General features: G+C 43.9%; 1 protein-coding gene across 1 annotated transcript in view; it reads right to left on the bottom strand.

Annotated features, from left to right (window-relative positions):
- LOC126416976 (uncharacterized) overlaps window positions 1-26,697 on the bottom strand; it is a 58,933-nt gene that overhangs the window by 12,497 nt on the left and 19,739 nt on the right. Inside the window, exons 3-4 of the mRNA XM_050084861.1 lie at window positions 18,471-18,549; window positions 8,287-8,391 (exon numbers count right to left, since the gene is read on the bottom strand). Of these exons, the coding sequence (XP_049940818.1) occupies window positions 8,287-8,391; window positions 18,471-18,549 (184 nt within the window). The remainder of the gene's footprint in view (window positions 1-8,286; window positions 8,392-18,470; window positions 18,550-26,697) is intronic.

Here is a 26,697-nt window from a genome sequence, read left to right as displayed (position 1 = left end):
TAGGTTCCTGCCTACCTTAGACGAAAGATTAACGATGTAGGAAAGGAACGTCCTGGACTTTAATAGCTCCATACGTCCTTGATGTTGTGGGTGACCACGTTACTTCCCCCTTAGCGCTGTACTAATCTCATGTGAAGAGTAATTATTATCTTTGAACACCGAGTGTAGAAGTTATAGTTTGTTTGTAAGTCTGCATATATCAGAAACAACACGTGCTCGGTGCTCTAACGTTCTAAGGACGCCGGTAGTTCATGAAGGGTGACGGTAGCTTGACACTTGCAGATAGAGATCCACATATTGTGTGGACATACAGTAGACGGGATGCCCTAATGACTCATCTACCTTCCTACTAACCAAGACATCCAAAAACTTTAAGCAACCATCCTCCACCGTGAATTGGGCATTCTTGTGGACTGAATTAAAATGCTGCAACAAACGTGACAATTATTCATCTCCATGGGGCCACACTACAGAAGTGTCATCTACAAATAGCCAGAAGACTCTCGGTTTCCATTCTGCCGAATCAAGGGCTCTTTCCTGAAAGTATTCTACAGAAACGTTTGCTGCAAAGGGGAGAGAGGACTGCCCATGGCAACACCGTCAGTTTTCTCAAAATAGTCATTGTTAAGTAAAAAGTAGGAAAGGTTCCATTAAATTGTCAATAATATAAACACCCACACATATCATTTGGCTATACATCTTGCCTCTCTACAGAGACATTTTATGACATATTGCACGCACCATGGTTGGAATTCTATTGACTTTATCAATGGACTGAAGTCACTTCAATTCTGTGAAATGACTTACTAGTGAGCTTGTATCTCATCTCACACTCCACTAAGGTTCCTCTTACGGTCTCTTTGTCACTCATTAGCTAAGTTCACAGCCAATATAACAGCACTTTTTCATCATGCCCTTTTCTCAACCTACTTCTTATTTAACAATGATTAGTTTGAGCAAACTGACGGTGTTGCCATGGGAAGTCCTGTCTTCCCTCTGCTAGCAAACATTTTTATGGAAGACATTGAGGAAAGAGCACTTGATGAAGCACAACTGAAATCGAGATTCTGGCGATATGTAGATGACATTTTTGTAGTGTGGCCCCGCCGTGAAGAATAACTGTCGCGTTTCTTGAAACATTTTAATTCAAGCCACAAGAATGCCCAATTCACGATGGAAATCGTGTAGGTTGGTTGCTTACCGTTTTTGGACCTCTTGATTACTAGGAAAGTGGATGAATCATTAGGGCATTCCATATAGAATAAGTCCTCACAATATGTGGATCTCCATCTGCAAGCGTCGAGCTACCATCCCCCATCACAAACTACCAGCTTCCTTAGAAAGTGCCCGCATCTCGTGGTCGTGCGGTAGCGTTCTCGCTTCCCACGCCCGGGTTCCCGGGTTCGATTCCCGGCGGGGTCAGGGATTTTCTCTGTCTCGTGATGGCTGGGTGTTGTGTGAAGTCCTTAGGTTAGTTAGGTTTAAGTAGTTCTAGGGGACTGATGACCATAGATGTTAAGTCCCATAGTGCTCAGAGCCATTTGAACCATTTGAACCTTAGAAAGTTGGAGCACTGGGCAGATGTGGTTTCTGATGGAGACAGACTTACAAACGAGATAGAACATCTACAGTCGGTGTTCAAAGATAATAATTACTCTTCACATTAGATTAGTACAGCGCTAATGAAGGAAGTAAGGTGGTCACCCACAACATCAAGGAGGTAAGGAGCTGCACAAGTCCAGAGCGTTCATTCCAAACGTCGTTAATCTTTAGTTTAAAGAAGTGCGGATCCTAAGGAAACATCATGTTAAAGTAATCTTCCTCCCACTGTTGAAGATTAGTGCTCTTCTCGGTTCAGTAAAGGACGATCTGAGACCATGGAAGGCCAGAATCAACAAAATTCCTTTCCAGTGTGGCAAAGGTAGGTCAGACGATCCACAAAGTACATGAAAGGTGCGTTAAATATGAGCGTCACACAGACCTTTCACAGCCCAGTAAGACGGCCGTAGCTATTTATTACCACAGGACACTCAATGGATTATTTTGCCACGAAATTCATGGCCTCGCCGAGATGATTTTCTGATTCTGTAATTAAAGAACCTGTGGAAATACGTGTAGCGCAAGGTCTTAAAAATTGGAGGGCGGCATTCAGCTGGACAAGGCTTCGGATCCAGTGATCTCCTTAATTTCTTCTCAGAGAAAACATTTTACCATAGTGAACGTCTAGCGACATGTGACGTTTGTTTGTAGCGCGGCGAGCACGCGGTCCGACAGAGGGCGGAAATGTAGTTTCACCTTTACCTAGACGTCTGCGCACCACAGATGGAACTGTACTTTGAAAGGGCGCGGATTTCAACAGAGGACGCTCCTCTGAGAGGGCCAATGGACATGCGCCTCTGCAACCATTTTTGCTGTAAAGCCAACACCATGAACTAGCAGTCTTGGTGATTCTGTGGGTTGGAGTCCCACACTGTCCACACGGAAGATTCTGTAGCCTGGACTACTCTCATGGTGAAATCGAAGTTTTGGAAGGCCTCCCCAGTCGCTGTCTGCTGCCGCAGTCTGCTGCTGTCTGCTGCCCAGTGTTCGTCGTCGCCGCTGCCTGTCTTTATACAGGTATACAGGTTGGGGCCTAGGGATGTGTGGGGAGTGGTGGTGTCCACAAGGGATCAGATGTGAGAGAGGTGGGCAGTGGGCTTCTTGGAGGAAGGGGTGGAGGCGAGGTGGACACTTGGAGGGTTTTTTGACAGGGATGGCCTGGGGACGTGTTGGATGGGGAGGTGGGTGAAGCAGGCCACTAGTGTGAGGCAGGGACACTTTGAATGGATGGTGAGCGCTCTGTGGTGGCGACTATGGTGCAGCAGGCAGTGACTCTGGCAGTGGAAGCAGGGGCAGTCGTAGCATGCGAGTGGGGATTGGGGGACACACCTCAGTGACACATGTCGCCAGTAGGCAGCACTCCCAGTACCACCATCATATACACCTCCCTTCCCTTGCACCCATTGTTACCTCATGGAGTGTCCGTTTTGGGCTTCCCCCATCCACCTCCTCACAGTCTCCTCCCCTTCTATCTCCTGCCCACCCCTGTATCACCACCTCTATGCTGCTCCTGCGCCTGCTCATGCTCCTGCTGCTCCTCCTCCTCCTCCCTCTGCTCCTGCTCCCACTGCTGCTCCTGCTCCCCCTCCTGCTGCTACCTCCTGTCTGGACGACATTCCCCCACTCCTCACTCCCATGCTACGACTGCCCCTGCTTCCCCTGCCAGAGTCACTGCCTGCTGCACCATAGTCGCCACCACAAAGCGCTCACCATCCATTCAAAGTGTCTCTGCCTCACACTAGTGGCCTGCCTCCCTCACCTCCCCATCCACCCCAACCCCAGGCCATCCCTGTCAAAAAACCCTCAAAGTGTCCACCTCGCCTCCACCCCTTCCTCCAAAAAACCACTGCCCACCTCTCTCACATCTGATCCCCTCATGGACACCACCACTCCTCACACATCCCTAGTCCCCAACCTGTATACCTTCATCGTTTCCAACCCCAGTGCTGCCTGCACCCTCAAACTCTGTAAGTATATCTCCAGTGCCCCCATTGCTCATATTATCCCCTTCTCCCTCTTTCCACACCGATCTAATCCAGAAACTTCCCTGCATTAGGTTTGGCCCTCATGCATCCATCACACCTTACCATTTAGCCTGAAGATTAGGTTTAACCCTCGAAACAAGTCGCTAAATAAACAATAAATAATTAATACAATAGTTGACTAAGTTTGTGACTGGTAGCGGTAATTTTAAAAAACCTTTACATATTTCTTGAGACAGTCACGGTCGAAAAATAGTCAAAATGGCCTCAAACACCTTACCTTACCTCCTCCTCTCCCCATCAGCCCAAAACCCCTTGTTGTCCACCAACCCTCACCGCCATGATCACAGAACTCAGCCCTGTGGTCATGGAGGTGGAGGTGTTGTCGTAACTGAATGCCACCCTGCCCTGGAAATCAGCTTGGACTGACGTATCTACAACAACTCCGGCCCTACCTTCCTGATGTTTGTGTTTACATGGTTTGCCTCCTCTACAGATCACCTCCTCGCTCAGGGACCCCTGATTTTCAGCCATTCCTACCCCATTGACCCCTCCCAATCGCCTCCTCAATCCTATTGGTATGAACACGGTCTTCTCTACAATGACCACCTCACCCAAAACTGCAAAACAAAAAAAAACACCTTTCCCCACTGTAAAGCCTCCCACTTCTTCAAACGGTGTCCTAACCTCCTCCCTGCAACACCTGCAACACACCCCACTACACCTTCTCTTCGAAATGCAAAGTCAAACCCCCTCCCACCAACCCTGAGCTCACTGTCCCTGTTCGCCACATCTAACAGTCTATCCACTCCAACAATTCCTTCTGCCCCAACCTATGGCTGAACACATCATCCTCCAGAATATCAACCCCTTCCAACCCCCTTACACCCTCCAGCAAATCTCCTTTGCTGCCCACTCCGTCTTCCATCTGAATACCTATACTCCCACAACCAGGCCCACTTTACCTTCACCTGACTAGACTCCCTTCTTGAAGCCTCTCTGTCCTCCTCCCTCAGCTCCCACCCGCCCCCCACCTCCTGGGGTGCCAACAGTATTGTCTCCTATACCTAAACATTTGCTTCCTCCTTGCCAACAAATACCTCTTCATGCATACCCAGTCGCAGCACCAGGTCGACTCCTTCATCCTTAAAAGAAGCTTCCTCGAACCTCATGATGTAGTCCACACCTCTCCCTATCTCCTTCACCACACTGACAACCCTCTTCACAAGGTGGTGTCGCTATTGGCCACCTCAAGCATATCCCTGTCCGGCCACAACCCCTTCTCAATGACTCCATCTCCTGTCTTTTTTTCCCTCCCTCACCATCACCTGTGCTGCTGTCTATATCCATCCCACAGCTCATCTCCCCTATGACTTCATCTCCCATGTTGACCGAACCTTCTCCACATATGTGATTGCTGCTGACCTCAACATCCACAGCTGTGACCCTGCCACCCTTTGGCTGTAGCATCAGTTCCTTGTCATCCTCCATGGTGACCTTGTTCCCCTCTCACAGCACACCCATTCTGATAGTAGCTCCACTCCAGATGTCTTCCTCACTTCCCCCAGCCTCTTTGGTCATATCGCCACAGATGACCTCGAACCCATTGGCAGTTACCACCTCCCAGTCATTCTCACCACCCTGTCTCCCATCGCCCCCCTCCTGCTGCTCACCCTGCTGCCCCTCTGAAGTCCCTCCATGACTACCACGATGTCGACTGGGAAGCCTATTGGGAATCCATTGCCTCACTGGTCCAAAGCCACCCCCTTACCTTTCACCATCCTTCTGACGTCACCCCTAACTCTTTCTTCCTCTGACGATGTGGAGGCCCAGATTCCTACCAAACACGTCCATCCTCGCCAACCTACTCTTCTTCCACAGGATGTCCTCTGTGGGCATGATGGGGTACACTCCTCCACCACTGGCAACTTCAATGGCACATCCAAAAACTCCTCACAGCAAAGAAACGCCGGGACTGGTGCCAAACACATACATGCTTCAACTCTGCCCTCCCTGTCAACTCCTCCAAGTACTGGTTTGCCTTCCACTTATCTTACTGGTAGCCATCCTGACATGCATTACCCTCTTCTCCATGACAACTGCCCCTTCCCTGACAATCTCGGTATGACTACCTATTTTGCTTCCCAACTCTTCTCCATTCCCAACAATCCCCATTTTGATCTACTCCCTCTTCCCCACAATCCTGGAATGCACCGATATCTCTGTCCTGCCACTGGCTGCCAGTTTCTGGAGCACTTGGAGCAGTTACTCTCCTCAGACATAAACACTTCCATTACCGCATATGACATCAAACAACAACCCTCCCTCCTACACCTCTTCTTATCGTCCCATCTTCCTCACCTCCATATTCAGTAAGGTCTTCAAGTCCATCCTCTCCCACCATATTCATCACCACCTTAACCATCACCATCTCCTTACCCTTACCCTGTTTGGCTTCTGGCCCTCCTTCTCAGCTATGACAAACTCCTTAACTTTACCAATCTTCTTTCCCTCCAACTGAACTCCCATCACTCCACTGTCTTTGTTTCCATGGAGCTCCAGGACGCCTACAACCATGTCTGGCATCATGGACTCCTCTTTAAACTCAGGACCTACACTCTTCCCATCAATTTCTTCTGTCCTTGCTTCCTTTACCTCCCACTGTCCACCCTATGTCACTATCCACAGTACCAACTCCCATACCTACTATACCACTGCTGGCGTGCTCCAAGGCTGTGACCATTCCCCTGTCCTCTATCTTCTGTATACTGCAGATGTGCCCATACCTCCCCCACCTGTTCACCTCCTTCAATTCTCTGATAACAACGCCTTCACGGCCCTTTATCCTACGATTCGACGGTCCCAAAGTACCCTTCAAACCCGCCTCAACGACTTCAGCACCTGGTGCAACCAGTGGCTCCTTCGTATCAACACTTCGAAGACCCAGGCAATCATCATAGGTCATACTAACCGCTCGTTCTGGCTCCACGATTTTTACATCATTTATGTCCTATTGACCTCAGTCCTTCCCTGAAATACCTTGGCCTCACCCTCGACCGCCACCTCACGTGGACTCCCATCTCCTTATTATCCAACACAAAGCCCACAATAGACTCCACCTCCTGATTCTCCTGTCCGGCGAGACATGGGAACTACATCTTACCACCATCCTTTACACCTACAGATACTTGATCCATCCCATCCTTTGGTATGCCAGTGTTGCCTGCATTTCCGCCTCTTCCAGATTCTATAAAGCCCTGTAAATCCTTGAACACCATGCACTCCACCTTGCCTTCCTTATCTGCCTCTTGTCCCCCATGCAGATCCTCTATGACTTCATCCCTTTCCCATATCTTCTCCTTTTCCTCGAACATGTCTGCACCCTGTACAGCGTTAGCAGACTCGATCCCCCCACCCCCTGGTGTCTTTCACCCTCTCTATCTCAAGCCCATTTCCACGCCTTTACCCCTCGAGGATGATGAGCTTCACTCTGATATCTACCAATCCTACCAATTCTAACCCTACCTCCCTCCATCCCACTCCTCAGGACTCCCTCTCCCCTCCTCTTTCCTTCTCCTGAGCGGTTTTTCTACCTCCTCCACCTCCCTTCCTTTCCTGCACACCCCTTCTGTGTCTCTGTGCTCCCTGCTGACTTGCCTTCCCTTTCCATCTTCCACCCCTTGGTGCATCCCCCGACCCCAATTTTCTCTTCATCTCAATCCCTCCAGCCCCTACTCCAGCTGCATCTTCCCCTCCTATCTTTTTCCCTCCTCTCAGACCTTGTTTCCCTCGTCAGGTCCCTCCCGGCAGTTTTTGTTCTTCATCTTGTGTGCTCCATCTGTGACAGTGGTTTCAAAGTGTCTTCATTCAGGATTGTTTAATTCTGTGGCCTAATTTTAACTTGTGTGCATGACTTTACCTGCTCCACGAATCGCCATCTCTGTTTTTTAACTTTATGTCAACTTTTTTATCTGTCCCAAAATGAACGTCTCTGTGTCAATGTATATTTTAACCCCTATTGTCTCCACTTCTTATGTTCTTATGGCCCCCTTTTTATCCTCCTTTTACTAACTATAATGTCACTCAGCTGAAGAGGGGCGGATTGTGCCGCTGCCAGCCCTCCCCTGCCCATATGGGACAGAGGAATGAAATCACAATAAAGGAAAAAAAACAGCAGTCTCCAGTGACTGACACGCACCTGAAGATAGCTGAATGAATCTCAGAAGAATTGTTGCAAGAAGTTAACGTGATCCGGCTGCCATTTCGAAACCTCATAGAATACTCAGTACGCCGAGAAAACTTCAAGAATCACATCTGTAAACGTTAATTGTGGCTTCTTAAATCTATAGACCTTATGTGTCACACCATATGCAAGTGGTTTACTAGTCAACTCTTCCGAGTTAAACAGCCAGTTATCATTAGTGGATGAGCGCAATGAGACTCTAAGTGCTAAAGTTTGGTTTGATGTATGGCATAGAAAATCAAGATCCGTCAGCAGGAATGAATTATGTATATGTTAGTGCTAATCTGTAAGAGTAATAAGTAATATCATAAATCCAATATTAACTGTATTCAAAATACACACAACAAGCCTCTGGGTAGCCATTAAACACGGAGGTCAACGGTTTATCATATCGTTGTATCAATACAACATTCATTCTCAAATTGGAAACTCAGTCAACCTAGCAAGGCGTGTGCAGCTCACCTCCGTTATGAATTCGTCTCCGAACCAGCAGTAGACGAAGAGCTGTGCCAGCATGACCCACAGATAGCAGCCGAACTTTCCGGCCTCTGCCAGGCTTTCAGCACTCTGAAAAGGAAACAAACGTCTACATATTCATGGACAAGGACTGCAATTGAGGGTAGCAAATCAAAAGCAGAAATGCTGAACTCTGCTTTCAAGTGTTCCTTCAGAAATGAAAACCAAAGGGTATTGTTCCAATTTAATTTTTGCATCATTAGAAAAACGATTGATATCAAAGTCAATTGTACTGAAAAACAGCTGAAATCGAAAAAACAGAATTAATGTCCAGGACCCGATGGGATTTCTATCAGATTCTATGCCAGATTTTTGCGTGAGTTAGACTCGTTTGTACCAGTAATCTCCCGTACATGCCTCTAACATAAAACCGTGAGCAGTGGTTGGTAGAAAGCAAAGGTCACACCCGTCTGCCAGAAGGGTAGCACAAGTAAACCGTTGAGTTACCATCTAGTGGCATTGACATCAGTTTATGGCAGTATCTTATTAATATTCTGAGCTCACTAGTAATTAAATATTTCGAACAGAATGAGTTCCTACATGCAAACCATCGTAGATTTCAGAAAATATCGGTCATGTGAAATTCAATTCGCACTTTTCTCCAATTACATCCTTAAACCGATGGATCAAGGCGGTTAAGTCGATGCCGTATTTCTTGACTTCCGAATATCATCTGACTCAGTTTCACACCTTGAGTTATTATCTAAAGTAGTGTATTGTAGATTGATAGGTATGGTAGACACAGCACACTATCTTCGACGGAGAGTCGTCGACAGATGCAGAGGTTTTTAAAACTTGCAACACTGCTGGTGTCGATAGACATTGGTTTCATTCCTACTTGGCGACTTTATATAACAGGCAGAAAAGAAACCGAAAAGAAAAGAGACATTGAAGTAATTTTTGCTCCAAAGAAGTGTGTTGTGAACCTTGCTGCTCATGCCGTATCTAAATGACCTTGCAGACAATATTAACACTAACCTCAGACTTTCTGCAGATGATGCGATTATCTACTGTTGCACAGATAATCAGATCTTCATAAGATATCAAAGTCGTGGAAAGATGGGTAATTTGCTTTAAATGCCCGAAATGTTAAATTGTGAACTTCAAAAAGAAAAAAAGAGAAAAAAAGAAAAGAAACGTAGTACCCTATGTCTACATTATTAACGACTCACAGTTGGGATCCGTCAATTATACAGTTACGTGAGTGGGGCACTTTGCATGGATATTACATGGAACGATGACATAGGACGACTCGCAGATAAACCAGGTAGTAGACTTCGGTGTATTCGTCGAAGACTTGGGAAATATACTCTATCTACAAAAGAGATTGCTCATAAAGCATTCGTGCGACCTCTCCATATTACTGCTCAGGTTTGTAGGATACGTACAAAATAAGACTAAGGAGGAACATTGAATGTACACTCAGAAGTTCAGAGCCGGCAGCGGTGGCCGTGCGGTTCTAGGCGCTTCAGTACGGAACCGAGCGACTGCTACAGTCGCAGGTTCGAATCCTGCCTCGGGCATGGAATGGATGTGTGTGATGTCCTTAGGTTAGTTAGGTTTAAGTAGTTCTAAGTTCTAGGGGACTGATGACCTCAGTTGTTAAGTCCCATAGTGCTCAGAGCCATTTGAACCATTTCAGAAGTTCAGAGGTATGTTTCAACCATGGAATAGTGTCAGAGATGTTGAAGAAACTGAACTGCAGAGACTTGAAGGTAGGCGCAAGCTACGCCGAGAAAGTGTGCTTACCAAACTTTAAGAGCTGGCTTTCAGGGAATTTAGAAAGATTTGGAAGAAGCCCTAATAAAACGTATAATGGGAAGTACTCTCTGCCATGCACTTTTCAGTGATTTGTATCGTACGGACGTAGGTATTGGTGCAGATAGGAAATAAAATATGGAGCGTTATTCTATTAAACCTAAAATATACCTCGTGCAGTACTGAATAAGGTGTCCATCGAAAAATTTAATATCTGTAGCACATAATCTAATATTATGAGGTAATGTAGACTGAGTAGTCTCTAAATGGAGATATGTATTCTACCATGATAACTGGAAGTGGCTGATAATATACTGATATAAGGTACGATATTGTAATAACGACACTCTCACAGGTAAATAACATGCAGAAAACATGAAACATTATTTATTTAATGTGGGAAATATTCTATATCATTACTAAAAAATAGAGGATTGCATATGTTTCGATTATTGTACAGAGGTTCTAAAAATTATATGCAGTTTGAAAGAATTGTTATTTCGCAGGGTGTATAGCAATGGAGTGCAAGATTTCACAATCAAATATCTCGAGAGCTATGATCGATGGACGAGTGGAAAAAAACATATGTTTATCACGAATGCTGTAAGAATTTTATGCAAGACTTACTCAGAATGTTCTATATAATTCGAAAACTTGCTAACAGATGGCGCTGCAGGCAGTGTTGTTGGTACAGTATCCACGTGCATAATTAAACTTGTCCTCTACAAGCAGTCTTTACAATCCCATCACAATATTTCCAAAATGTTCACCACTCCCAATATGGAGATGGCGCAAATTAATAATGAAATTTGTCGTCACACCCTGTAATATGCCAACAGAAATGGATTCAAATGCCACACAAACCGCCGGTTAAGGCTCGTCCAGTTTGATGGGATGGTTCTGGTAGACAATGCCTCTCAATGTGCCTCATAAAAGCAGACACAAGGAGTCATATTTGGCGAATGTGGAGGCCTATCCATCCCTGCGTCAGTAAGTTCACAATATTCCAACGCACTGACTGTATTCCTGACTTCATCATCAAGACAGAGAAACAGCTGTTAGATGCGATGAGGTCTGGTCCAACCTTGAATGAACCACTCGGGGCCTGGCAAATCCCCTAATACAAATTGTTCGAAAATTTCAAAATAATGTTCACTACTTATCGTTTCTCACTTGCAAGAAGAGCCAATAATGCCTCTGATACATACTGGAGCCCAAACTGTAGTCATTTGGCTTCACAAAAATATGGATTTTGGGAACCCCAAAAAGTCAGTTTTGTTTCTTCACGGCTCCACCCAGGTGAAAGTGTGCATCATCTGTGAACCAGCTGCAGCCAACATCCGGTCCTTCATTATTAATCTTTGTCAGAATCTGGTTCGCAAAGCCCGCCCTCAATATCGAAATAAATTTGTAGATTTGTATGAATTACATACAAAGAAACCTACACTCCTCTTTATGTACGTAGACGTCTGTGTCATTATCGAATTAAAAGGGCGTAGATTTACTTATAAATATAATGTTTCTCCATAAACAGAGGTTTTTCACGTTTCTCCATAAACAGAGGTTTTTCACGAACGCAGGAATTCTGTGCCCAGTGTTGACGAAAAAGTGATACGTGGAGGCAGGTTCGTTTCGCAGCATGTGCGCCGAAATGTACTTTGGCAAGTGGGGTATCGTTTTCAACTAAACGAGAGAGAGACATAGAGAGAAAGAGAGGAGCGGAATTGGATAGAAGTTTGAAAAAATCATTTTACCATTTAGCATCTCAGATCGATTTTTCATTACCTTCTGCTAACAGACTGTGGACAAACGCAAACTGGAAATTTGCAAAGGAGTGGTTTCGCACGGCCTAAACAATTAAAGTACTGTTACTCGACATCAGTGCAATAATAGGCCGCTGCATTTTGTTCATGATGGAGACCCTGATCATGAAACAATTTATTTTTTTTTTTTTTTTTGATGAAGCATGGTTGCTTTTATCGTAAGTCTCAGAACAATGCATGTCACAGTTCTGAAAGACATCAAAGAGTTTCTGCATGATGCGAAAAAACGAGTTTGGTGTGCAGTCTGTGGAACATAAATTACTGGACAAAACTTTTTCCACCAGATCATAAATTCTTATCAGCGGTATACGGGGTAGTCCGTGAAGCATTTCAGAAAATCGGTACATATAAGTGGCCAAAAACAACGTAATAAATTATACAGTACCTTAAAGAGATCCCAGGTTTTCTTTTTCATATGTTTATAAATGTTCTATGAGCTCAACATTCGTCACATGGAACACACCTAACCCGTAGTCCACTACTGCACATAGGCGACTCAGCATATCGGAGTGAGAGTGAGTACAGCTGCTGCAGTGCGGCGTCGCAAATCTCCGAGGTTCTGTGGTAGAGACGGAACATGAACACTGTACTTGTATCCCCAGAAGAAAGCGTCGCAAAGCGACAAGTCCGGTGGCATCAGTGGCCATTACAGTAGCGCGAGATCGTGAGCCGTAACACAGCGTGTCCATCACCGCGGAAACGTCTCATTCAGGTAATCTCGTACACAACGGTGTAAATTTGAAGAGGTGTGATCTTGGTGAAATCCTAATTGTGACATGAACCACAATTGTAACATGTCGAGATAAGCGATACCATCGACCCTTCAGCGAAGAACGGTTCGTGGAGTGCCTTGTTGGACACGGTACAGAACACATATGTGTTCAGTAGTGTCATGTGGTTGCTTGTGCTCCATTTGCCTGTGTTGTGTCGGCTGATGTTTTCCAAAAGATAAAAAGTGGCTCCGTCACGGAAGATCAATTTGCTTACGAAGCTGTCTTTTTCAAAATGGTTCTACCTCTGTCGGTGGGTTTCAAAATAATCTTACGGCACCATGTTCAAAAAGATCCGAAAGTTTGTCTTTCAGGTACTGTGTCATTTCGTACGTTACGTTTAGCCATTTACCTACAACATTTTTTTAAAAATGTATCATGACTTTCATTCTAGACTGAGCTGAACTTTTTTGTTGGAGAACCAATAACTAATAAAAAGACGTGCGGTTATTTCAAGCAGAGAAATGCAAGAGCACATATCGCAAATGCGTTTATGAAATTTTTACGTGGCGTTTCTGATGACGTCAAATATCATCTTAATAACGCCGTTCACGTATTGGATGTGTCTTTGAAGATAGAAATAACCTTCATATATTGCTCGACATTTGCTAGAGAACAACCAACACTTCCTATAGAACCATTTCCAGCTGATACGCAACATCCGTTGAATGATATCAAAAGGAAACATAGAGGCTGGACATGTTAACTGCCCCAAAGCCTCTGGCCGAACGCTTTGCGTGCATTTGGTAGTTTATGCAGTTCGATGGTTCACGAAAGGAGTCTTTAGAACCGTTAAGTTCGACATTCTGGGTGGTATTGCAATACGTCTGGAAGACATAATTTGGGTGCTTACCGTCGAGGAGGAGCAATTGAACGGCTCGGAGTCGGTCAAAGTGTCACTAAAGTGGCCATAGAAATGGATGTCTCCAAAAGTGTCGCTTTGCGGTTAAAAAAGGCCGCTGAAGGTGGAAATGCTCTGCAAAAACTTACTGGTGATCGTTGACGGACCACCACATGGCAAGAGGATTGATACTTTGCCCTAATAGTGAAAAGGAGCAGACATCTCACTGCTAGGCAGATCGCTGCAGACATTGCAGCCTCTACCGGTACATGTGTCTCTGCCAGAACCAATTCGCAGTGATTAAATCAGGCTGGTTTGCATCCTTGGAAGCCTTTGAAATGCATCCCACTTCAACCACGACATTGTTGACTGTAGAGAGCTTGTTGACTGGTGTCAGCAACAGTGTACCTTAGTGACATTTTCCGAGAAATCCCACTTCATTTTGGCACATGATACTGGTCAGCAGTTAGTGCGAAGAGAGACGGGAAGACATTACACACCACAGAATGTTCACGAACCTCATCGGGGTGGTCTAGGCGTCGTAGTGTGGGCAATCATTTTGCAGAATGGCCGCACACCGTTGTACCTTTTTCTCGCAGGATTCCATTACAGCACAGCGATATTGCAGGGAGATTATTATAGAGCATGTCCGTCTGTTTAGGGCTGCGGTAGGTCCCGACTTCCCACACAGGACAGCAAGGTATCGGACACCCTGGAAACTGAAGATAGTGACGTATCGAATGGCCTGCGTACACTATGGATCTAAAACCTCTAGAGAATGATTAGGATGCTCTTGGCAGATATCTTTTTCAACGAACTCCCCTTCCCTAACCGCTTAAGAACTGAAAACCGCCTTCAGGGAGTAGCAGGACACTATCCACCAACGACTCCTCAACGGCTTTGTAGTCAGGATGAATAACCGATGCAAAATGCTCATTAGTGCCCGATGAGGACTTATTCCTTCCTTTATGTGGTGAGTCTGAACATTATTTACGTCTGTACTCCAGCTTTCCAAAATTTTGGAAGCTTGTGGTAAGTTCTATGGGACTAAACTGCTGAGTTCATCGGTTCCTAAGCTTACACACTAATTAATCTAACTTAAAGTAACTTATGATAAGAACAACACACACACCCATGCCCGAGGCAGGACTCGAACCTCCGACGTGGGGAGCCGCTCGAACCGTGTCAAGGCGCCTGAAACCACGCTGCTACCCCGAGCGGCTATTCAGCTTTCCCAAATGGTGAACTCTATACAATTTTCCTTTGTAAATATACCACTACAGATGTATAGCGTACGTGCTGTGTTTCATGTCGTCATCATTTTCTGTGATTATTCCTGTCCAACAGTGCCTCTGTTCCTTAGCTATTGTCAAGCAGTGTAATATCGTCAGTTTCCACCCCCTATTAATCCTTGGACTTTTTATGTATCTTTTCTTTCACCTCTGGTAATGATCTGTTGAAGCGAAATTTAGCGATCTACACCATAGTTTGGAGCTCACGTAAATCTGTATGCCCTACAATAACTGACTACGTAATCCATTTCAAAGTTTGGAGGAACGCAAAAGCATACCGCACCTAATAAAATGTGCCTAGTGAAGTTTTTGAGGATGTTCAAAACAGCTGCAGGTTGATTGGGAGTGTTCTTGCCTAGAATACTTTACTGATGGAAATTAGAGTATTCCGTCTACTATATTTTTTGACGAAACGTAAGAAATATTTTATGTATTTATATGTGCTCCTCACAGTGGGAAGGCCTCAGACACGACCAACTGATTCGGTTCATATTTGGATACTCGCTTACAACCTAAAATGGAAGACTCGGCCGGCCGGAGTGGCCGTACGGTTGTAGGCGCTACAGTTTGGAGCCGCGAGACCTACACGGTCGCAGGTTCGAATCCTCCACCGGGCATTGATGTGTGTGATGTCCTTAGGTTAGTTAGGTTTAAGTAGTTCTAAGTTCTAGGGGACTGATGACCTCAGAAGTTGAGTCCCATAGTGCTCAGAGCCATTTGGAAGACTCGAAGATATTTTGGCTCAACGGCCCCTATTTCGGAGAAAATCAGCCCTAAAGTTCATAATACGCCAACGACTCAGAGCTGACTCGGCTGAGAGATAATCGAAAATTCAGCATTTTCCATACATGTATATGGGGTCCGTAACCGCATGTTTTCACAGAAGTCAAGTAAAGAAAGTTTTACGAGGGCCTCTTAGGTATACGCTCCTCAACGAAAGCGTCACTGGCATAGCGACCAAGGCATCTGGCTTGTGAGTAGAGAAAGTGTGTTCGATTCCCAGCTGCATTTTGCACTTCTTTTTTTAATTTGCAATTTTTTCTCAGTGAAACTAATCGTATTAGGAGATAAGTAAATTAATTAAGAGCAATAAGAACGTGGGCAAATAATTTTCTCAGGCGACTTGGAGTAGTAAGGAATTTAAATTTTAAGCCTCGTCGTACGAACACAATTGCGGATAAGATGTTGCGGAAACGAGAATTTGACACTTGCGCATAACGTAACGCATTCGTACAGGGCGCAATATTCCATCACATCGTCAGAAAAATATCCGTCTAAATGTTTCTGATGCTTATAATAAATTAATGATTAATTTAGACCTCGGGATATAGAAGAGACCAATCATTTAACCAACTAGTTAAAAATCGTTTTCTTCACTTGCTTGAAATGCGGGGAATAGAAGAATGCTGTTTACAAAACATATATTGAGAACATTTTTAAAGCATATATTGCTGACAACAAGTTTTGTCTGATATTGAGTTCTTAGAACGAACAAACTAATACCATCTTGTATGATAGTATGTTTGTAGATGATGATACTCAATAAAATTAATACCACCAAACTACACAATTTTGTGCCAGCCATGTGATGTTTATGTTTATCACCAAGTTAAATACCTAATTTCGAGGCTTTAGATTACAGTCTGCTTCTGATAACCTTGCGGGAACTGCATAACCGAATGGTTGTAATTAAGATTCACTGCATAATTCATTATAACTTGCAGTGCTGATTTTTCATACAACGTTATCATAACTGTTGTATACATCAAAATTAATTCCTAAAAAGTTTGGTTTCCTTCGAATCTTTCGAAGGAACGTTGTAGTTTGTGGAGATTGCATTCGTTAGATGTACTTGGTGTGACGAGCATGTATGCTTCGAATGTTTATATCACATCTACCACCCATAAAGTTATTGAATGAAACAGAAGACACAAGTAGTAGGGCAAAGTATTTACCACACCACTCTCCATTAGATGTATCTAAGTTGGCGGCAATGATGGCAGCCTGTAGACTTGGCAACAGCACATAACATCATCGAAAATGGCGACCGTGACATCAGCTGATGACACGAGTACCAACATGGTGGAATTTGGCGGGGAGTTTGAATTTTGCTGGGAAGATAGTTCAATTGGGCTACCTCCACTAACCTAGCCCCATCCTCTCCCCTCCCCCAAAAGATAGCAGGAAGTTCAAATTCTATCAGGACAATGCAACACACCACAGCTACATCTGCTAACCCAAGAAAATGGTGGCAAAAGATGTTACTTGGGCTACCTCCACTAACATAAGTCATCTGCCTAGAAAATGGCGGGAAAAGGACTCTTTATTTTGCATGCAGTCTTTATTTAAACAATTAGAGGCACTACCACCATCAAGTGTGTTCACCACGAGGTCCAGAGTCCAACTGACCTAGTACACAGTACTGCCATCAGACGGCACTCTCACCCCTCCTGTGACGTAATCAAGATGGCAGATCAGGGTGGGGGAAATGGCGGGAACCAATAGGAACCCTTAATCCAGTCATGTGTTAGACTTGAGCCAGTAGGATGGCGATATCTGCTAACATTACTGAAGGTGATATAGGGTAGGCTCAGCAGCCCTGGTACCTCAGTCTTGCTCCGTCAGTCAGCAGCAGAAGAAGAAGAAGAAGACGAAGAACCATGAATCGCCAACAGCAGTTGCAATCCAGCACAGTTCTCCAGAACAGGTAGAAGTGGAAAAGTGAGTATCCCATATCACATCTTTCTCTGTCCTTAGTATTATTATTATTGATTGTTTTTGCATCTTGGTCCACATGTAATGCTTCCTCATCTTTGTTCAGCAGTATTCATCGATGCCTCCAACCGTACATGGCCGAGCGCCAAGATGCCGATCTCTGCTGTGTCCAGACCTGTAGCAACCTCGGCTTCCATCTTGTCGAGACCTACAGCGACCTCTAGACCTGCAGCAGCAACAACCTCCAGCACGTCTGAACCTGTAGCGACCACGTGGGATCCTGTAGCGCACATAGCCCACTTGCTGGAGCAGGACAAGGAGTTGTTGTCTGTCCCACTCATTGATCTCTGTGATGAGGACATGCGAGCTCCCAAGACATCGAACACTGCTGGTGGTCCTAAAGAGCAGCAAGATGGAGGACAGTACCAACATGTTACCCATCCCAGCACAACATCCCTGTGCTAGTGCAGCCACAGAGTGCACATGCTTTGGAGAAGAAGGCATGGAGTATACCCATGCTTTTCAGTTCCACATGCAATTTAACTCTCAGTGGAACGAAATGTGTAAACGTTTGTATAGAAGCGCAATATGACTGGGGGTTGCATGCGAGAATATAAATTGAAAATGCATCGAAGGTCGTTAAAATAACGATTTACAAGTTCGACTGGGACGAAATATGTCGTGCAGAGCGCTACATCAGTCAGCAGATGACTACAGAGTATTATCCAACTCGTTCCCCCCCAGACATTCGCCTTACTGGTGTTACACTATCTACGAGTATTACAACAGTGTATGATGACTGTGCACTATGTGTGTAATCGTGTGACATCTGGGTTTTATCTAAGGCATGCCTCAGCTATGAAGTTATACGATCTGGATACTGCACTACGTCTTGCATTGGGGAGACAGAACCGTTTGTTGCTGAGCATACAATGATGGTGTAAGCAGCACCATTGTTTGCACATGAACCGTAGTTCAGTTGAGCATCGTGTGTATGTTCCGTGTTAGACCTGTTGGACAAAGCGCTTGTTTAGTGCGTTAGCTCTGAACTGGCAATAGGAAAATGAACGAGCAAAGGATCAATTTAAAATTTTGGTTAACATTTTTGGAATTCAGTGATCAATTAATTGTTATATTTAGATTAAAGTTCAGTCTTGATCACGTATGTCTGTTTTAATGAGTAACCGGTTTCGGTTTTTTCTATAAAACCATCATCAGACCCATTGGCTCCCTTGGGTTGGTAGGTGGAGCTCTCCTTGCACAGCAGCAAGGAGAGCTCCACCTACCAACCCAAGGGAGCCAATGGGTCTGATGATGGTTTTATAGAAAAAACCGAAACCGGTTACTCATTAAAACAGACATACGTGATCAAGACTGAACTTTAATCTAAATATATTAAAATTTTGCTTTAAGCTTGGCAAGACACTGAAAGAAACACATGCACTGCTGCTATGTGTTAAGGGTTCAAGCACTGACCATGAACTGTGTGTACGAGTGGTTCGTCCGTTTTCGAGGAGGCCGGGAACGTGTTTTTGACAATCCCCTCAATGGACGACCGGCGACCGCCGTCAGCGATGAAAACTTTGAGAAAGTGATGACATTAATCACGAATGACCGTCGATTAATTGTGCGCTTGATAGCAGATGAACTGCAGATGAACCGTGAATCCGTACGACAAATCCTTACCCAGGAGTTAGGGGAAGAGGAAAACGTGTTTTCGTCTTGTGCCACATCACTTGACTGACGATCAGAAGCAGGTACGTTTAAAGGCGTCACAGGATTTTGTCAAAACGGTGCATGCGACACCCAATTTCTTGAACCGTATTCTCACTGAGGATGAAACCTAGTGTCTCCGGTGCTACCCTGAAGCGAAAAGGCAAAGCATGGAATGGCGTTCTCCGACATCACCTCATCGGATAAAGGTCAGAGCCGATAAATCACGAATCAAAACGGTGCTCGTCAACTTTTTAGATAGTCAGGACATTATCCACAAGGAATTTCTACCAGAGTGAACGACGTTGAACACTGCACATACGTTGAAATTTTGACCCGTTTCATGCAATGTCTACGCGAGGTACTACCGCAGTACGCACAAGGTTCCTGGTGTTTTGCTTACGACAACGCTCGCCCCCACACAGTCAATATCGTCAAACAGTTCCTGGCAAAAAAGGCGTGTGATGCAGCTTGAATATCCACCATACTCGCCGAATCTCAGTCCTGCAGCTTCTTCCTTTCCCTCGACTCAAACTGGCTTTGGAAGGAAAGAGATTTGACGATATTCCTGATATCCAACGAAACGTGACGCGGCTTTTGAACACCATTCCAAAGCGAGGCTTCCCGCAAAGTTTCCAGGACATGTATTGGCGGACTCAGTGGTGTATATTTATGGCAGGTGACTATTTCGAAGGGTAGTAAGGCAACTGTAGTTCGTAGTTCATCTATGTTAATGTTACAGGGCATTTCTTCTTCTTCTTCTTCTTCTTCTGCTCCTCCTCAGCGTTCACAGGCCCTTATAGCGTCCCCAGTGCTATACTACGAAAACACTTAAAAACAGTATTTATAAAGAAGAGACATTTAAAAACGGAATAATATGTTTTTATCATGTAGCCGTAAAACAATAATTTCTCTGTCTAAGTTTCGAATGCAAAGAAATATAACAAAATGATCTAAAGACACGACAAGATACGCTCTTTTGTTAATTTTTCAGTCGTCTTCTCTCCTTCTCTTGTCTTGATTGCGTGTAGACGGACATCTTTCGAGTGCTGGCAAATGTAAGCATATTTGTATGAGTTAAGCAGATAATATATTGATTTAACATTATTGTGCACTTTTAATTTGTAAGAGGTGATCCCGATTTCATGTCCGCATTCCTTGAATTAACCTTCATTCAAGTAATTACAGTTCAGCAATCGCAGCGGTCGACGCAGCCAAAGACGACATTACGTGGCGATATTAACTTATGAAAAATTACCTGAAGCAAAAAAATCGCCCGCTATTAACATAATATTAATTTTTCTCCACAGCCGCCCGACGTTGCAGAAAACACGTAGCTTTAAGGTTCTTATTTTCAGTACCATAGCCGAGAGCCAGAGCGAGGACTCCGACTAGAATACAATGATTAACGGAGGTAAGAAAAAATACTCTCGCGCGTGTGTGGGCCGCAATTGTAATTAATAACTAAAGATCTTTTGCTTTAAAGTTAACTGACTATCCGAGGAAATTAATATGAAAAGTTTATTCCAATGTTCAACTTGTATGCTCATGTTTTAAGATTCAGCGAGTCTAACATTCATTAATGTAACAAATAATTTATGATTAATATTGTTAAAAAGGAGAACTTCACAAAAGCATTTAATCGTAAATCAAAATTGAATGAAATATCATTTTTATGAAGGCCCACCACGTAAGTCGGCAACAATCAAAAAGTAATAATAACAATAATAATATATTAAATTACGACGGCCGACGGAAGCGAGATTGGCGCCCCTGGCAAAAAAGGCGTGTGATGCAGCTTGAATATCCACCATACTCGCCGAACCTCAGTCCTCCAGCTCTTTCCTTTCCCTCGAGTCAAACTGGCTTTGAAAGAAAGAGATTTGACGATATTCCTGACATCCAACGAAACGTGACGCGGCTTTTGAACACCATTCCAAAGGAAGGCTTCGCGCAAAGTTTCCAGGACATGTATTGGCGGACTCAGTGGTGCATATTTATGGCAGGTGACTATTTCGAATGGTAGTAAGGCAACTGTAGTTCGTAGTTCATCTATGTTAATGTTACAGGGCTATTCTTCTTCTTCTTCTTCTTCTTCTCCTCCTCCTCCTCCGCGTTCACAGGCCCTGTAGACCACGCGCTGCATTAACTACCTGCTTCCACCGCCTCCTATCTCTCGCAGTCTCTCTCCACCCTGCGGAAATTCCTAATGCTGCGATGTCCTTCTCTATGTCATCTTTCCACCTTGTACGAGTTCGGCTCAATGGTCTTGTTGTCTGGAGAGTTCCTAGGACTTTTCACCGAACTTTATTGTCAGAGGTTGTATATTACATACTCCACCTTTTCAAACTGTATTACCTTCTTACAACGACGATCCAGTACGAGTTTGGCTCTATATACACCTACCTACCAGTGTGCTGGCCCACCTTTGGAAAGCAAGAACGCAGAGATTCTGTGTATCATTGAATCGTAAGGTCCTTGTTTTGTTTCTCGAGTGGCACTAGACGTCTACCTAAATGCCACGCGTTTCCCACAAATTACCGACCGGTTGTTTATGGGTGGGCAGATGGCGTTTAGTAGCGTTCTAGGTGTGTTCTATCGGGTTCAGATCACACGAATTTGGTGGCCAAGACTTAATTGTTAGTTCACCATCATGCCCTCAGTCAACTCTACAAGACAGGCACAGTTATCCTACTACAATTTGCCAAACCCTTCGCGACAGACATCAAGCACGAAGGTACGCACATGTTCCGCAATAAGGTTCACGTACAGCACAGCTTCCGTTGTACCTTCTTTTACTACTACAGGTTACATGGAAATCCACGTAATACTGCTGCCAGTGGCTTGCGCCTGAGCGTGTTTTCAGCAACTGTTCGCCTGGATTATAATGTATCTGAATACGGCCTTCGACCTGGGGTAACAAGAGACATTATTCACCAACCCAGATGAAGGTTTTTCATTGATCCACGGCCCTCCCTCAATGATCTACTGCCAACTGCACTCTAAAATGATGATACCTCTGGAACAAGATGGGAACACGTAGCGATCGACTGCTGCATCAATCGACAATGTGTGCCCAATAGGTGTGCTTCGAAAAACTTGTGCTTGGACCAGCATTGTACTGCGTCGTAAGTTATGCCACAAATCGCCACCTATCCTACTTTACAGAGGATGCAAGACTTCGGCCTCCCTCTTCATTGATGAGTTTATGACTTCTAACACCTTGTCGCCTATTCGCAGTTTCACCGCGTCTTCAATCAGTCTCCACAGACACTCACGACAGTAGTACGAAAACAGTCGACCAGCTTCGCCAGTCCCGAGTTGCTGGTTCCCAGGCGCCGCCTCATCGCAACCTCACCTATCTCGAAGTTCAAGTGGTTCAAATAGCTCTGAGCACTATGGGACTTAACAGATGAGGTCATCAGTCCCCTAGAACTTAGAACTACTTAAACGTAACTAACCGGAGGACATCACACACATCCACGCCCGAGGCAAGGTTTGAACCTGTGACCGTAGCGGTCGCGCGGTTCCAGGATGAATCGCCTAGAACCGCTCGGCCACACCGGCCGGCTATGTCGAAGTCACTCATGTCAGTGGATTTCCCCACTTCTCGCGGCATTCATTCTCGCGGTGCACGGCTGTTATCACGCTTCGGCCCCTCAATGTTCACTACGGCCGCGTTTTACACTGTGATGCGGTCGCAAACCAAGAACAGCTTTTCCAAAGCATTTATTTACTCCAAATGATTTGTCAAAAGGTAAGCTGTTGCTAGCGTTGCGCATTATTCTGAAAGGGAACTTTCATGGAAAGAAGATAAATTCCATAGAGAAATAGCAAAATTATTTTTGTGACCAACTAGTTTTTCAGCTACGTCAAGGGAAGTAAAGTAAAAGTTACGTTTTGGAGTTGTTTCGACAGTTAGTTCTGGGCAGCAACACGTAAGAGATTTGCTACAGATATATCGGTCAGGTGGTCAAAGGCGCGATATAAATTGCCTGTTTATGGAGATATCAACTTATCCATCACCAGAATTATGTGTCAGTTTGTTACAAATACTGTGATAATTGTGTTGACGGCGAAATAAAAAATGGGGGGGGGGGTGGAGTCTTCACAGGGTAACAGTTGCTCTCTAACTAGGAGTTTCAACTTTCCATGAAGCTGATTTGTCAGATAAAAGCTTCTCAGTATTTGATCGTTGCTATTCCTATGAGAAATGTTACTTTTTCCTCTTTATCGCAAGTAAGAGATTAAAATATACCCTAGTCACCATTTTTAACAATATCTGACAAAGGTAAAAATTTTACAAGAAAGGCTGTGATACTCACTAAGGCGACTTGGAACAGTTGGAAGCAGACTGCAGTCCCGATGGACAAGCTCTGCCTCAGTAGCATGGCGCCTAAACACTTCTCCATCAACTCGGTATTCCTGTGGGCAAATTGATGGAGAAGGAAAAACATTAGCACTTCGTTACAAAGAAAGCTCTCATTACTATATAAAAGACTCGAAAACTGTTCGTCAATTAGTTGTCTCAGGAAGAGGAAATTGTTCTCTTGTGCCCAACGTAAGAGTGCTGCTGATTTACTGTCCAGGAACATTCTCTACTTAAATTCGACTACAAATGTTGTGTATTTTTATTGGGTGAAGGAAATTACATGATTAATCTGCTGAAACGGTTAGGTTCAGCTACTTATGCTATTAGGGTGATTGCAAATATTGTTGACAAACATATCGGTAAATTAGTCGACTATGACTATTTTCATTCACTGCTTTCATTTTGTTGTTGTTGTTGTTGTTGTGGTCTTCAGTCCTGAGACTGGTTTGATGCAGCTCTCCATGCCATACAGTAAAGCTGCATGCCCTAGGGAAAAATTACGGCTGTAGTTTCCCCTTATTACGGCTGTAGTTTACCCTGCTTTCATATGGCATCATATTTTGGGGCAATTCGTCATTAAGAGATCATTCCACAAAAGCATGTAATCGGTATAATAGCTGCAGGCCACTCTAGATCAGCTTCAACTCGGGATATTCACTTACCTTGGCTATACATATCATCACTTATGAAATGTGTTATTAATAACCCATCCCAGTTCAAAAATAGCAGCGAAATGCATAACTAGAACCCTAGAAGAAAGTATGATCTTCACTATTCTGGATTAAATCTCACTTTGGTACAGAAAAGGGTAATTATGCTGCCACAAAAATCTTCGGTCATTTGCCAAATAGCATTAAAAGTCTGACACATAGCCAACCAACATTTAAAAGCAAATTAAAATAATTTCTGAATGACAACTCCGTCTACTCAACAGATGAATTTTTAGATATGAGGTAGTAACTGTAAAAAAATTATTAACTAATTTGTGTAAAGAAAACTTACGTTAAAGTGACACGTTCCACATCATTACGAATTGTCGTATTCGTGATCAATGGAACAAGGATTAATGTATGTATGTGATCATGACACTGAACTACCCACTCGAAGTGATAAATCTTTATATCTAAGAAGTAGCGACGCAGGAAAGGAGCCGTTTTAATCCGTGCCTGTTTTGATCATATTTAGTGGATTAATTATCGTTTACTGGCTTCAACTCGTCTCATCTTAGGAACTAGTTTCTTGCTTTTTGGAAAAGTAAAGAGCCCTATAGTCACCTAATGCCCATGGTTTTCAAGAGACAACAAATTTGAACTTTACGATTTACGTGTTATCTTCATAAAAACCAAAACGCTAGTTTGATGATGACTCATACGAACTGAAGCCGGTAAATATCGTAAGTCCACTACATGCGATCAAGACGCGAAAGAAAAATATTTTTCAAATTAAATCGGGTATTTCATCCAGAAAAATTTCAAATTTCATAGAGAGGGACACCTTTGATCTCTCACTGCGTGGTAACATCGATATGAACAATGTTAACTGATCGAGGCAGACCGCTGTTACATCCACTGTTGGTAGGGACTTTCGTAAGGTAAGCTCTTTCATCTGTTTACATGAGACGTGTGGTAATGTGACATCAATATCTATTGATAACGATCCTACCATTGCAACTGTACTGCCTTTGGATGCTATAGGATTGGTTATCCCTCGTTAAGTAGCCATTGGTTTTTCGTCCCCGTTGTGAAAAGGTTTGCAACCTCTTCTGTTATTTCGCTTGTTCACGACAAGACATCCTAGGTAATCTGAGTGTCTGCTATGGACTCAGTTGTGCTGGCCGCAAACCTATGACGCTGTCCTCAAAAGATAAGTGAGGTGACCATGTGCCGGTCTCACCAAGTTGTCCTCATTATTTCCATAGGTCTTCTTTATCGAGGGCTGTATCATAAAATCTGCAGCAATCGCTGGAAATATTCTTTCTGTTTAAAAATTACCCGTAGGGTATTTTTGTAACTGGTGTTGATCTTAGTTTATTCTTTGGCATTTTACTTATGTTTATGTTGTTCTACTCCAACCTTTTACCGATATATGAACGCCATTTTAGATGTTTGTTTACCTATCGTATTCCTTCCTCTGAGTCTAAAATTTCACTTGGGCCTCTACTCCTGCTTTGATTTTGAGCTTTCTTTTCGTACAACATGATAGGCAAATCAATGTACTGTTTGGGTTTTCTACTTATGTACATCAGAGCAGAGCATTAAGGTTAAATCGCTTCGTTTCCTTCTCATTTGTACACTCGTGTTCCATTATGTGCGGTTTATGACAATAAGAATCCTTGTATCCACTTGCCCTCATAGGTCATTGTTTCATTGGAAATTCTATAGATCTTAAGATGAAACATATCATAGCATTGTATACACGAGCTTCGCTGGCTTTAAGCTGATCTGCAAGGCGTGAAGACGAATTTACTCCACTTTATTTGTCAGAAATGGACCACCATCTTTCTCTTAGTTCTGACCAACAAGGCTCAATGTGTGTAATAAACCACAAGCGTGTCAGTTCTTTCCGTAATCTTTCACTCAGTCAGATACAGAGATCACACGTTTTTACATCCATAGCGTTCCAAAATATAAGTCTAGTATCCTAACTTCTCTTGAGAAGCACAGTCTCTTGACTTCATGGTTGTATTATGTGGTAAAAAGTGTACTGCCAGTAAATCTGATGCCTAAATGCATTCTGTAGTTGGATGATCTATCTAAAACAGAGTGAGACACAACTCCTTCACTTCTTCTTCTAATATTCCGGCCGTATAACATTCAGCCATCTTCAGACTGAGCCGAAGGACTCTGCACGACGCATCAAGACGACGACGCGAGCTTTAGTGCTGGAAACTCTTCAGGTTTAGGATGAACTATGTCTTACCTTCAGTCTTCTATTGTGGTCTGCCATTACTTGAAGCATATTTTAGTGGAGCCTAGTACTGTTCCCGAAGTAGCAGTTTTGTTACGTATTATTTTATTTATTTATTCTATTATCACAGGAAATTGATATGGCCATCGTAGACAGAGCCAGTACT

The sequence above is a fragment of the Schistocerca serialis genome, chromosome 8 (assembly GCF_023864345.2).
Source record: "Schistocerca serialis cubense isolate TAMUIC-IGC-003099 chromosome 8, iqSchSeri2.2, whole genome shotgun sequence".
NCBI lineage: Eukaryota > Metazoa > Arthropoda > Insecta > Orthoptera > Acrididae > Schistocerca > Schistocerca serialis.
Note: the sequence above shows the minus strand (reverse complement) of the source record. Positions and strands in the feature narration are given on the sequence as shown.